The sequence below is a fragment of the Oncorhynchus gorbuscha genome, linkage group LG10 (genome assembly GCF_021184085.1).
Source record: "Oncorhynchus gorbuscha isolate QuinsamMale2020 ecotype Even-year linkage group LG10, OgorEven_v1.0, whole genome shotgun sequence".
Lineage (NCBI taxonomy): Eukaryota > Metazoa > Chordata > Actinopteri > Salmoniformes > Salmonidae > Oncorhynchus > Oncorhynchus gorbuscha.
In genome coordinates this window covers 14,481,839-14,496,883 of record NC_060182.1, presented here as the reverse complement: position 1 = coordinate 14,496,883, position 15,045 = coordinate 14,481,839, and the positions used below count along the sequence as shown (strand labels likewise).

At 44.2% G+C, this 15,045-nt stretch overlaps 1 protein-coding gene across 1 annotated transcript in view; it reads left to right on the top strand.

Moving 5' to 3' along the window:
- Window positions 1-15,045, top strand: part of cacna2d3a (calcium channel, voltage-dependent, alpha 2/delta subunit 3a) — a 442,979-nt gene that overhangs the window by 334,318 nt on the left and 93,616 nt on the right. The window contains exons 15-19 of the mRNA XM_046364965.1: window positions 5,438-5,509; window positions 5,787-5,867; window positions 9,080-9,158; window positions 10,192-10,203; window positions 11,775-11,842. Coding sequence (XP_046220921.1) covers window positions 5,438-5,509; window positions 5,787-5,867; window positions 9,080-9,158; window positions 10,192-10,203; window positions 11,775-11,842 — 312 coding nt within the window. The remainder of the gene's footprint in view (window positions 1-5,437; window positions 5,510-5,786; window positions 5,868-9,079; window positions 9,159-10,191; window positions 10,204-11,774; window positions 11,843-15,045) is intronic.

Sequence of the window (15,045 nt, the reverse complement as noted above, 5' to 3'; positions counted from 1 at the left end):
TCAAGCGGGCAGGTTGTTGGGCGGCCGGCCGTCACAAGACGCGAGATTTCATCTGGAGAGAGAGGGGAGAAAGAGGTCTACCAACCGCCATGCTCTACCAACTGTAGCTCAGTTGGTAGAGCATGGCGCTTGTAACGCCAGGGTAGTGGGTTCGATCCCCGGGACCACCCATACGTAGAATGTATGCACACATGACTGTAAGTCGCTTTGGATAAAAGCGTCTGCTAAATGGCATATATTATTATTATTATTATTAGGTCAGAGCACAGGGTAGGGCAGTGTGAGCAGAACCAGCGGTGTCGTTTGACTTAGCAAACGAGGATCGGATGTCGTCGACCTTCTTTTCAAAATGGTTGACGAAGTCATCTGCAGAGAGGGAGGAGGGGGGGGGATTCAGGAGGGAGGAGAAGGTGGCAAAGAGCTTCCTAGGGTTAGAGGCAGATGCTTGGAATTTAGAGTGGTAGAAAGTGGCTTTAGCAGCAGAGACAGAAGAGGAAAATGTAGAGAGGAGGGAGTGAAAGGATGCCAGGTCCGCAGGGAGGCGAGTTTTCCTCCATTTCCGCTCGGCTGCCCAGAGCCCTGTTCTGTGAGCTCGCAATGAGTCGTCGAGCCACGGAGCGGGAGGGGAGGACCGAGCCGGCCTGGAGGATAGGGGGCATAGAGAGTCAAAGGATGCAGAAAGGGAGGAGAGGAGGGTTGAGGAGGCAGAATCAGGAGATAGGTTGGAGAAGATTTGAGCAGAGGGAAGAGATGATAGGATGGAAGAGGAGAGAGTAGCGGGGGAGAGATAGCGAAGGTTGGGACGGCGCGATACCATCCGAGTAGGGGCAGTGTGGGAAGTGTTGGATGAGAGCGAGAGGGAAAAGGATACAAGGTAGTGGTCGGAGACTTGGAGGGGAGTTGCAATGAGGTTAGTGGAAGAACAGCATCTAGTAAAGATGAGGTCGAGCGTATTGCCTGCCTTGTGAGTAGGGGGGGAAGGTGAGAGGGTGAGGTCAAAAGAGGAGAGGAGTGGAAAGAAGGAGGCAGAGAGGAATGAGTCAAAGGTAGACGTGGGGAGGTTAAAGTCGCCCAGAACTGTGAGACGTGAGCCGTCCTCAGGAAAGGAGCTTATCAAGGCATCAAGCTCATTGATGAACTCTCCGAGGGAACCTGGAGGGCGATAAATGATAAGGATGTTAAGCTTGAAAGGGCTGGTAACCTTGACAGCATGGAATTCAAAGGAGGCGATAGACAGATGGGTAAGGGGAGAAAGAGAGAATGACCACTTGGGAGAGATGAGGATCCCGGTGCCACCACCCCGCTGACCAGAAGCTCTCGGGTGTGCGAGAACACGTGGGCGGACGAAGAGAGAGCAGTAGGAGTAGCAGTGTTATCTGTGGTGATCCATGTTTCCGTCAGTGCCAAGAAGTCGAGGGACTGGAGGGAGGCATAGGCTGAGATGAACTCTGCCTTGTTGGCCGCAGATCGGAGTTCCAGAGGCTACCGGAGACCTGGAACTCCACGTGGTTCGTGCGCGCTGGGACCACCAGATTAGGGTGGCCGCGGCCACGCGGTGTGGAGCGTTTGTATGGTCTGTGCAGAGAACCCATCCTAAATCCCCAAACAGCAAGCAATGCAGGTGTTGAAGCACGGTGGCTAGGAAAAACTCACTAGAAAGGCAAAAACCTAGGAAGAAACCTTGAGAGGAACCAGGCTATGAGGGGTGGCCAGTCCTCTTCTGGCTGTGCCGGGTGGAGATTATAACAGAACATGGCCACGATGTTCAAATGTTCATAAATGACCAGCATGGTCAAATAATAATAATCACAGAAGTTGTCGAGGGTGCAGCAAGTCAGCACCTCAGGAGTAAATGTCAGTTGGCTTTTCATAGCCGATCATTAAGAGTATCTCTACGACTCCTGCTGTCTCTAGAGAGTTGAAAACAGCATGTCTGGGACAGGTAGCACGTCCGGTGAACAGGTCAGGATTCCATAGCCGCAAGGCAGAACAGTTGAATCTGGAGCAGCAGCACGGCCAGGTGGACTGGGAACAGCAAGGAGTCTTCATGCCAGGTAGTCCTGAGGCATGGTCCTAGGGCTCAGGTCCTCCGAGAGATAGAAAGAAAGAAAGAGAGAATTAGAGAAAGCATACTTAAATTCACACAGGACACTGGATAAGACAGGAGAAGTACTCCAGATATAACAAACTGACCCTAGCCCCCAACACATAAACGACTGCAGCATAAATACTGGAGGCTGAGACAGGAGGGGTCAGGAGACACTGTGGCCCCATCCGATGATATCCACGGTATAGGACCAAACAGGAAGGATATAGCCCCACCCACTTTGCCAAAGCACAGCCCCCACACCACTAGAGGGATACCTTCAACCACCAACTTACCATCCTGAGACAAGGCTGAGTATAGCACACAAAGATATCCGCCACGGCACAACCCTAGGAGGGGCGCAAACCCAGACAGGAAGATCACATCAGTGACTCAACCCACTCAAGTGACGCACCCCTCCTCGGGACGGCATGGAAGAGCACCAGTAAGCCAGTGACTCAGCCCCTGTAATAGGGTTAGAGTCAGAGAATCCCAGTGGTATCCTATACTATCCTATCCCATCATGTCCCATCCTATTCCATCTTATTCAATTTCATCCTATCCTGTCCTATCTCATCCTATCCCAGGCTATCCCATCCTATCCCATCCTATCCTATCCCACCCTATCATTTCCTGTCTTATCCCATCCTAATCCATTCTATCCCATTCCATCCTATCCGATCCCATTCTATCCTATCCTATCCAAACCTATCCTATCCCATCCCATCCCATTCTATAAAATCCCATTCTATCCTATCCAAACCCATCCTGTCCTATTCCTATCCAATCCCATCCAATCCTCTCCCATCATATCCATTCCCTTCCTATCCTTTCTCATCCCATCATATCCCATCCCATCCTATCTTATCCTATCCCATTCCATCCAATCCCATCCCATTCTATCCCATCCTATACTATACTATCCTATCCCATCCTATGCTATTCCATCCCATCCCATTCTATCCCATCCCATCCTATCCCATCCTATCCTATCCTATCCTATTCCATCCCATCCCATCCCATCCCATCCCATTCTATCCCATCCTATCCTACCCTTTCCCATCCTTTCCCATCCGATCCCATCCGATCCCTTCCCATCCTATCACATCCTATCCCTTCCCATCCTATCCAAGCCTATCCATTCCCATCCTTTCCCATCCAATCCCCTCCTATTCCATCCTATACCATCATCTCCTCTCCTATCCTATCATTTCCCATCCTATCCCATCCTATCCCATGCTATTCTATCCTTTCCCATCCTATCCAATCCTATCCATTCCCATCCTATCCCCTCCTATTCCATCCTATACCATCCTCTCCTCTCCTATCCTATCCCATGCTATTCCATTCTTTCCCAGTCTATCCTATCCTTTCCCATCCTATCATATCATATCCTATCCTATTCCATCCCATTCCATTCTATCCCATCCTATCCTACCCTTTCCCATCCTATCCTACCCTTTCCCATCCTTTCCCATCCTATCCCATCCGATCCCTTCCCATCCTATCCAAGCCTATCCATTCCCATCCTATCCCATCCGATCCCTTTCCATCCTATCACATCCTATCCCTTCCCATCCTATCCAAGCCTATCCATTCCCATCCTATCCCATCCGATCCCTTCCCATCCTATCACATCCTATCCTTTCCCATCCTATCACATCCTATCCTTTCCCATCCTATCCCATGCTATTCCATTCTTTCCCAGTCTATCCTATCCTTTCCCATCCTATCCTTTCCCATCCTATCCCATGCTATTCCATTCTTTCCCAGTCTATCCTATCCTTTCCCATCCTATCCCATGCTATTCCATTCTTTCCCAGTCTATCCTATCCTTTCCCATCCTATCCCATGCTATTCCATTCTTTCCCAGTCTATCCTATCCTTTCCCATCCTATCCCATGCGATTCCATTCTTTCCCAGTCTATCCTATCATTTCCCATCCTATCCCATGCTATTCCATACTTTCCCAGTATATCCTACCCTTTCCCATCCTATCCCATGCTATTCCATTCTTTCCCAGTCTATCCTATCCTTTCCCATCCTATCCCATGCTATTCCATTCTTTCCCAGTCTATCCTATCCTTTCCCATCCTATCCCATGCTATTCCATTCTTTCCCAGTCTATCCTATCCTTTCCCATCCTATCCCATGCTATTCCATTCTTTCCCAGTACTTTCCCAAATAGACACTAACTATCCTTTCCCGTCCTCAAAAGTGGTTTTCCAAAGTTAATCATGTTCATTTCCTTGTTGTTCTAAAGGTCCTTCATATGACATCTTTTACACAAAAGATAGTACCACTAGTTGGCTGTGGTGTGACATTCATATTAGTGAATATGTGTGAAAGTTGTATTTTATATACTGTTGTTTCTCAGAGGAGGTCTGTAAGTTGGTGGAGAGGTTCGGGGGAGGTTTTTGTGACCCCAGGCCTGCACAATGATAATCCTACTCTAGGCCCTTGAACAGAGTACTTAACCTTGCCTGCATCTATTTTTAATACTATCAACTTGATATCTGTAAATAGACACTATCTATTTCCAGATTCGGGGAGCCTTTAGTAAAAATATCATATCCTAATAATTCCCACAGTCTTTTGGGAGAGATAACCATCCTGTACTTAAACAGTGCCTGTGGCTGAGATTGACTCTGCTCATGATCAAAGACAGACCATGATTAAACACATTTAAAGATACATAATAAACATTATTATACATGTGACTAAAGATTTAAGGCTTTGCTCACTGTGGGTGTAGTGTGAAGGGTTCACAGGCTTGGTATAATTTTATATTTATCCAATCAAATCAAAATGAAATCAAAAATCGTATATTTACATAAGAAAATAAGAGAATGTTGCGCTAAACTGCAGTTTGGCAACTATTCTGATCTTCAACTGTTTCAAACTCTACTACAATCACAATATGTGAGATCACACCGTGCTTCTTTGATTTCCAGTGGAGGGTTTACATACCCAGCCACTAACTGGGTATGTACAGGATACAGGATACAGGATACAGGTAAATGGTAACTGGTTCTGTAACAGGGTTGTATTCATTAGTGCACACCATAGAAAGCAGTAGAACAATGTTTTGCAATGGGAAACGAGTGTATCTTAAAAGGATAAGTTCAGGTTAGTCCCTCCTCATTCCGGTCATTTTCTTCCGTTTAGTTCCTAGTGGATAAACCCCAGCTGTGACACCAGCAGAATGGCACTCTGTTCTGACGACATCCACTGTATTCCAAAATGTGCCTGTTCTTTTTTCAGAACAGAATTCAAAAGTTATTGATGAACAATTAGGGTCTTATGTATCTTCTTTGTTTCCTTCTTTGTCTCCTTCTTTCCTTCTTTCAGCTGGAAGATGGTCAGGGTCCTATTTTGATGACCACTGTGGCCATGCCTGTGTTCAGCACCAAGAATGAGACGGTGAGTACACACACACACACACACACACACACACACACACACACACACACACACACACACACACACACACACACACACACACACACACACACACACACACACACACACACACACACACACACACACACACACACACACACACACACACGGACACACACGGACACACACGGACACACACACACACATGCATATACCACACGCGCTTGACCAACAACTTTTCTTGATGTTATTCAAATGTTGTGTTGATCCTTTCTGTTTGTTGTGTGCATGTTTCCAGAGGAATAGAGGCATCCTGCTAGGTGTGGTTGGTACTGATGTTCCTGTCTCTGAGCTCCTCAAAACCATCCCAAAATATAAGGTACTGACCATTGCCCAACTTCAGTCTTCACTGAAAACATCAGAAAATCACAATGAGCTAACACACAGTTCTGTTGATACTTTCACTAGATGATCACAATGAGCTAACACATAGATGATCACAATGAGCTAACACATAGATGATCACAATGAGCTAACACATAGATGATCACAATGAGCTAACACATAGATGATCACAATGAGCTAACACATAGATGATCACAATGAGATGATCACAATGAGCTAACACATAGATGATCACAATGAGCTAACACATAGATGATCACAATGAGCTAACACATAGATGATCACAATGAGCTAACACATAGATGATCACAATGAGCTAACACATAGATGATCACAATCAGCTAACACATAGATGATCACAATGAGCTAACACATAGATGATCACAATGAGCTAACACATAGATGATCACAATGAGCTAACACATAGATGATCACAATCAGCTAACACATAGATGATCACAATGAGCTAACACATAGATGATCACAATGAGCTAACACATAGTACTGTTGATACTTTCACTAGATGATCACAATGAGCTAACACATAGTACTGTTGATACTTTCACTAGATGATCACAATGAGCTAACACATAGTACTGTTGATACTTTCACTAGATGATCACAATGAGTTAACACACAGATGATCACAATGAGCTAACACATAGATGATCACAATGAGCTAACACATAGTACTGTTGATACTTTCACTAGATGATCACAATGAGTTAACACATAGTACTGTAGATACTTTCACTAGATGATCACAATGAGTTAACACATAGATGATCACAATGAGTTAACACATAGCACTGTAGATACTTTCACTAGATGATCACAATGAGTTAACACATAGTACTGTAGATACTTTCACTAGATGATCACAATGAGTTAACACATAGATGATCACAATGAGTTAACACATAGCACTGTAGATACTTTCACTAGATGATCACAATGAGTTAACACATAGTACTGTTGATACTTTCACTAGATGATCACAATGAGTTAACACATAGTACTGTTGATACTTTCACTAGATGATCACAATGAGCTAACACATAGTACTGTTGATACTTTAACTAGATGATCACAATGAGTTAACACATAGCACTGTAGATACTTTCACTAGATGATCACAATGAGCTAACACATAGTACTGTTGATACTTTCACTAGATGATCACAATGAGCTAACACATAGTACTGTTGATACTTTCACTAGATGATCAAAATGAGTTAACACATAAATGATCACAATGAGCTAACACATAGTACTGTTGATACTTTCACTAGATGATCACAATGAGCTAACACATAGTACTGTTGATACTTTCACTAGATGATCACAATGAGTTAACACATAAATGATCACAATGAGCTAACACATAGTACTGTTGATACTTTCACTAGATGATCACAATGAGCTAACACATAGTACTGTTGATACTTTCACTAGATGATCACAATGAGTTAACACATAAATGATCACAATGAGTTAACACATAGATGATCACAATGAGCTAACACATAGCACTGTAGATACTTTCACTAGATGATCACAATGAGTTAACACACAGAACTGTTGATACTTTAACTAGATGATCACAATGAGCTAACACATAGTACTGTTGATACTTTCACTAGATGATCACAATGAGCTAACACATAGTACTGTTGATACTTTAACTAGATGATCACAATGAGCTAACACATAGTACTGTTGATACTTTAACTAGATGATCACAATGAGCTAACACATAGTACTGTTGATACTTTAACTAGATGATCACAATGAGCTAACACATAGTACTGTTGATACTTTAACTAGATGATCACAATGAGCTAACACATAGTACTGTTGATACTTTCACTAGATGATCACAATGAGCTAACATATAGTACTGTTGATACTTTCACTAGATGATCACAATGAGTTAACACATAAATGAAAATGAGCTCACAAGCACTGAGATACTTTCAAGATGATCACAATAGTTAACACTGTACTGATACTTTAACTAGATGATCACAATGAGTTAACACATAGTACTGTTGATACTTTAACTAGATGATCACAATAAGCTAACACATATGACTGTTGAAACTTTCACTGAGTGATCAGAATGATCTCAGCAACGTACCACTGTTGATGAATTCACTTGATGATCAGAATGAGCTAACACATTTTTCTGTTGATACTTTCACTGAATGAAACTGTGGCAGAGCACTCAAGAACAGCAAGCACATTCTAATCAGAGATATTGTTCAACGTTTTCAGAGAGATCGTTTGAACCTCCTGCCCCATACCTTATAATAGCATGTAATTGTATCATCTGTAGACTACTGGCTTTTTATCTGGACTTCTGCTGGAGGATGGGGAAGTTGATTATCATTCTATAGAAGGGATGAGAGATTTAGATGTGGGATGTGTTTTGACATTTAAAAGCATGTTATTTAGTTCAGACCACATTCACTGACAGGGTTGCGTCTGGAATCAGTGAAACACACACACACACACACACACACACACACACACACACACACACACACACACACACACACACACACACACACACACACACACACACACACACACACACACACACACACACACACACACACACACACACACACACACACACACACACACACACACACACACACACACACACACACACACACACACACACACACACACACACACACACACACACACACACACACACACACACACACACACACACACACACACACACACACACACACACACACACACACACACACACACACACACACACACACACACACACACACACACACACACACACACACACACACACACACACACACACACACACACACACACACACACACACACACACACACACACACACACACACACACACACACTCATTGAATGCGACCACCACCTTGTTATGTAGAAATGTAAATGAGTCACTGTGGAAATGCGATGATTCTGACATACAAAGAGCTTGATTACGCTCTTCATCACTTTTCACATTCATATTTTAGTTTATGTGTGTATGTGTGAATGCCTGGATTTTGGCATAGTTCCAAAACTGTTAATTTCTCTCTCCACCACTGTATGTATAATTGTGTGTGTGTGTGTGTCCACGTGCGTGTGCGTGTATGTGTGTGTGTGTGCTCGTATATGCATCTGTTGCAGCTGGGAATCCATGGTTACGCGTTCGCCATAACTAACAACGGGTACATTCTGACCCACCCTGACCTCAGACCATTGGTGAGTATCACAATACATCTAATATCAACTAACCCTAACTCTTAGAACAGCAGAGAGAGGAGCAGAATCTAGAATACACCAAATCACTGTCTAAACACACCTTTCAGCTGTGTGTGTGAAGGGGAGGGGGGATTTGTAGATGAGCAGACTGTGTTCCAGACAGTATTGGGCTGTGAGTACAGCTACTGTATACCTGTTATTAACTATATATTCAGAGAACAGGTGAAGAGAGAGGAAGGAGAGAGAGAAGGGGAGAAAGACATGGCAGAATGAGAGAGGAATGAGAGAGGGGGAGAGAGATAAGGATAATGTGTAGTAGAGAGAGAGGAGATGGGGATAGAAGAGGAGAGGGGATTGGGTAAAGGAAGAGATTGACAGGGCAGGAGGAGAGAGGAAGGATAGAGGGGAAGAGATGTATGCAAGGTAGGAGGAAAGAGGAAACGGAGAGCAATATTGGAGGATGAGAGAGAAAGGAGAGGGAGGACAGGAGAGGGCTGGAGCGGAGGACAGGCAGACAGGGAGAGTAGTTAATAGATGTCTAATTAGAGACTGTAATCAACAGTGTTTAAGAGCTAATGAGGGGTAGGAGGCTGTCCTTTCACTGACAGATGAATGGAGCAGGGTGATACACACGCACACATACACACAGACAGACACATGCACAGTGTGTTATAGAAAGTCAACTAAAGACATTTGTCTGGCCAGAGGCCCTCTTCACTGACACAGAGGTGAACTGCTGTCATGTATTTCTAATGGCTTATATCAAACAGGCTCACTGTCACCCAGTAGAGGTAAGGAGGAGAGGGGAGGAGGAGAGGAGAGGAAGAGAGGTGAGGAGGAGAGGTGAGGAAGAGAGGAGTGGAAGAGAGGAGAGTAGGAGAAGTGAGGAAGAGAGGTAAGGAGGAGAGGAAGAAAGTAGAGGAGAGGTGAGGAGGAGAGGATAAAGGTGAAGAGGAAAGGTGAAGAGGAGAGGAAGTGAGTTGAGGATGAGAGGAAGAGAGGAGAGGAGAGGTGAGTAAGAGAGGAGAGGTGAGGAGGAGAGGAGAGGAGTGGAAGAGAGGTTAGGAGGAGAGGAAGAGAAGAGAAAAGGAGAGGTGAGGAGGAGAAATGAGGAGGAGAAATGAGGAGGATAGGATGAGAAATGAGGAGGATAGGAAGAGAAATCAGGAGGATAGGAAGAGAAATGAGGAGGATAGGATGAGAAATGAGGAGGATAGGAGGAGAAATGAGGAGGATAAGATGAGAAATGAGGAGGATAGGGTGAGAAATGAGGAGGATAGGAGGATAAATGAGGAGGATAGGAAGAGAAATGAGGAGGATAGGAAGAGAAATGAGGAGGATAGGAGGAGAAATGAGGAGGATAGGATGAGAAATGAGGAGGATAGGATGAGAAATGAGGAGGATAGGAGGAGAAATGAGGAGGATAGGAGGATAAATGAGGAGGATAGGAGGATAAATGAGGAGGATAGGAGGAGAAATTAGGAGGATAGGATGAGAAATGAGGAGGATAGGAAGAGAAATCAGGAGGATAGAAAGAGAAATGAGGAGGATAGGAAGAGAAATGAGGAGGATGGGAAGAGAAATGAGGAGGATAGGATGAGAAATGATGAGGATGAGGATATGAGGAGAAATGAGGAGGATAGGATGAGAAATGAGGAGGATAGGAAGAGAAATGAGGAGGATAGGATGAGAAATGGGGAGGATAGGATGAGAAATCAGGAGGATAGGAGGAGAAATGAGGAGGATAGGAAGATAAATCAGGAGGATAGGAAGAGAAATGAGGAGGATAGGAAGAGAAATGAGGAGGATAGGATGAGAAATTATGAGGATAGGAGGAGAAATTAGGAGGATAGGATGAGAAATGAGGAGGATAGGATGAGAAATGAGGAGGATAGGAAGATAAATGAGGAGGATAGGATGAGAAATCAGGAGGATAAGAAGAGAAATGAGGAGGATAGGATGAGAAATGAGTAGGATAGGAAGAGAAATGAGGAGGATATGAAGAGAAATGAGGAGGATAGGATGAGAAATGAGGAGGATAGGAAGAGAAATGAGGAGGATAGGATGAGAAATGAGGAGGATAGGATAAGAGAGGAGAGGAGGGATCAGAGTGATTTGTCGACTTAATGTCAATATTATGAAAGGGTCATGTCCACACCACTCTCCTGACTCTACTAATGATAATATCAATGTTAGATCATACACACCCAAGTTAACCCTGCCCTCTTACGAGAGAGAGATAGAGATAGAGAGAGAGAGAGAGAGAGAGAGAGAGAGAGAGAGAGAGAGAGAGAGAGAGAGAGAGAGAGAGAGAGAGAGAGAGAGAGAGATGGTGAGGTAACAGTTTATTCAACTACTAACCTGATTCACTCTTAGTCCCTTATCAATCACATACAGATGAAGGGGTTGGGACTATGCAGCACGGTTCATTTATACTTTATACGTGTGTGTGTGTGTGTGTGTGTGTGTGTGTGTGTGTGTGTGTGTGTGTGTGTGTGTGTGTGTGTGTGTGTGTGTGTGTGTGTGTGTGTGTGTGTGTGTGTGTGTGTGTGTGTGTGTGTGTGTGTGTGTGTGTGTGTGTGTGTGTGTGTGTGTGTGTGTCTAGTATGAGGAGAGTAAGAACGTAGGAAGCCCAACTACAGCAGTGTGGATCTGTCTGAGGTGGAATGGGAAGACAAGGACGACATAGTAAGACTCACTATTACAAACATCTCTGTTGTATTCAATGAAATGTATTACATTTATAAAAGCTTCACATTGTTTGAAAATGTATCTTTAGTCTAAAAACTCAGACTGAGCTATAGACATACCATAACGCTTTCACAATGTTCTCAGCTTAGCGAAGCCTGATGAAGTCAATTCGTGACCTTGGAACATAAGGTTCTATATGCGCAAATCATATTTCTGAGACCTCAGACCTCAGACATCAGATCTCAGATCTTTAGAACTCAGACATCAGACCTTCAGAACTCAGACCTCAGACCTTCAGAACTCAGACCTCAGACATCAGATCTTTAGAACTCAGACATCAGATCTCAGATTTCAGAACTCAGACCTCAAGTCTTCAGAACTCAGACCTCAGACCTTCAGAACTCAGACCTTCAGACCTCAGACCTTTCAGACCTCAGACCTCAGGTCTTCAGAACTCAGACCTCAGACCTTTAGAACTCAGACCTCAGACATCAGATCTCAGATCTTTAGAACTCAGACATCAGACCTTCAGAACTCAGACCTCAGACCTTCAGAACTCAGACCTCAGACATCAGATCTTTAGAACTCAGACATCAGATCTCAGATTTCAGAACTCAGACCTTCAGAACTCAGACCTCAGATCTTCAGAACTCAGACCTCAGGTCTTCAGAACTCAGACCTCAGACCTTCAGAACTCAGACCTCAGACCTTCAGAACTCAGACCTCAGACCTTCAGAACTCAGACCTCAGATCTTTAGAACTCAGACATCAGATCTCAGATTTCAGAACTCAGACATCAGATCTCAGATTTCAGAACTCAGACCTTCAGAACTCAGACCTTCAGAACTCAGACCTTCAGAACTCAGACCTTCAGACCTCAGACCTTCAGAACTCAGACCTTCAGAACTCAGACCTCAGACCTTCAGAACTCAGACCTCAGACCTTCAGAACTCAGACCTCAGATCTTCAGAACTCAGACCTCAGACCTTCAGAACTCAGACCTCAGATCTTTAGAACTCAGACATCAGATCTCAGATTTCAGAACTCAGACATCAGATCTCAGATTTCAGAACTCAGACCTTCAGAACTCAGACCTCAGACCTTCAGAACTCAGACCTCAGACCTTCAGAACTCAGACCTCAGATCTTTAGAACTCAGACATCAGATCTCAGATTTCAGAACTCAGACATCAGATCTCAGATTTCAGAACTCAGACCTTCAGAACTCAGACCTTCAGAACTCAGACCTTCAGAACTCAGACCTTCAGACCTCAGACCTTCAGAACTCAGACCTCAGGTCTTCAGAACTCAGACCTCATACCTTCAGACCTCAGACCTTCAGAACTCAGACCTTCAGAACTCAGACCTCATACCTTCAGACCTCAGACCTTCAGAACTCAGACCTTCAGAACTCAGACCTCAGACCTAGAACCTTCAGACCTTCAGACCTCAGACCTTCAGAACTCAGACCTTCAGAACTCAGACCTCATACCTTCAGACCTCAGATCTTCAGAACTAAGACCTCAGACCTTCAGAACTCAGACCTCAGACCTTCAGAACTCAGACCTCAGACCTTCAGAACTCAGACCTCAGACCTTCAGAACTCAGACCTCAGACCTTCAGACCTCAGATCTTCAGAACTAAGACCTCAGACCTTCAGAACTCAGACCTCAGACCTTCAGAACTCAGACCTCAGGTCTTCAGAACTCAGACCTCAGACCTTCAGAACTCAGACCTCAGGTCTTCAGAACTCAGAGAACTTTAGACTCAGACCTCAGAACTCAGACCTCAGACCTTCAGAACTCAGACCTCAGACCTTCAGAACTCAGACCTCAGACCTTCAGAACTCAGACCTCAGACCTTCAGAACTCAGACCTTCAGAACTCAGACCTCAGAACTCAGAACTCAGACCTCAGATCTTCAGAACTCAGACCTCAGACCTTCAGAACTCAGACCTCAGGTCTTCAGAACTCAGACCTCAGACCTTCAGAACTCAGACCTCAGGTCTTCAGAACTCAGACCTCAGACCTTCAGACCTCAGATCTTCAGAACTCAGACCTCAGACCTTCAGAACTCAGACCTTCAGAACTCAGACCTTCAGAACTCAGACCTCAGACCTTCAGAACTCAGACCTCAGAACTCAGACCTTCAGAACTCAGACCTCAGACCTTCAGAACTCAGACCTTCAGAACTCAGACCTCAGATCTTCATAACTCAGACCTCAGACCTTCAGAACTCAGACCTCAGACCTTCAGAACTCAGACCTCAGAACTCAAACCTCAGACCTTCAGAACAGACCTCAGACCTTCAGAACTCAGACCTCAGAACTCAGACCTCAGACCTCAGAACTCTTTCATAACCATCAAGGTCTTCACCTTATTAAAGGTACCTAAAGTGCATAGAATCAAATTCCAGAGACATTTCTAAATCATGTATTGTAGGGGGTTGCAATCACAGATAGACCCATATTGCTTTAAAATGTCAACATGTCAATACGGGTCCAGCTATTAAGTTCTATCTGAAACTTTGGAATTAGATATGTCCAGTTTTTAACCTCTACAGGATCAGTGTGTCCCCCCTCCACCCCACACCCCCCTTCCCCCACCCGCGGGGAGGTTGAGCTAACGTGCACTAATGTGATTAGCATGAGGTTGTAAGTAACAAGAACATTTCCCAGGACATAGACATATCTGATATGGGCAGAAAGCTTCAATTCATGTTAATCTTACTGCACTGTCCAATTTACAGTAGCTATTACAGTGAAATAATGCCATGCTATTGTTTGAGGAGAGTGCACAATGACAACATAGAAAATGTATTAATAAACCAATTAGGCACATTTGGGCAGACTTGTTACAACATTTTGAACAGAATACAATGGTCCATTGGATCAGTCTAAAATTTTGCTCATTTATTTTATACTAGGCAAGTCAGTTAAGAACCAATTCATTTTTCAGTGACGGCCTAGGAACAGTGGGTTAACTGCCTTGTTCAGTGGCAGAATGCCAGATTTTTACGTTGTCAGTTCGGGGATGCGACCTTGCAACCTTCCAGTTACTAGTCCAATGCTGTAACCACTAGGCTACCTGCCGCCCCACTCATACACTGCTGCCATCTAGTGGCCAAAATCTAAATAGCCCCTAAACTGGAATAATACATTGTGTCCTTTCTGTTGCAGTTCAGAGATGATGGAACAAAATT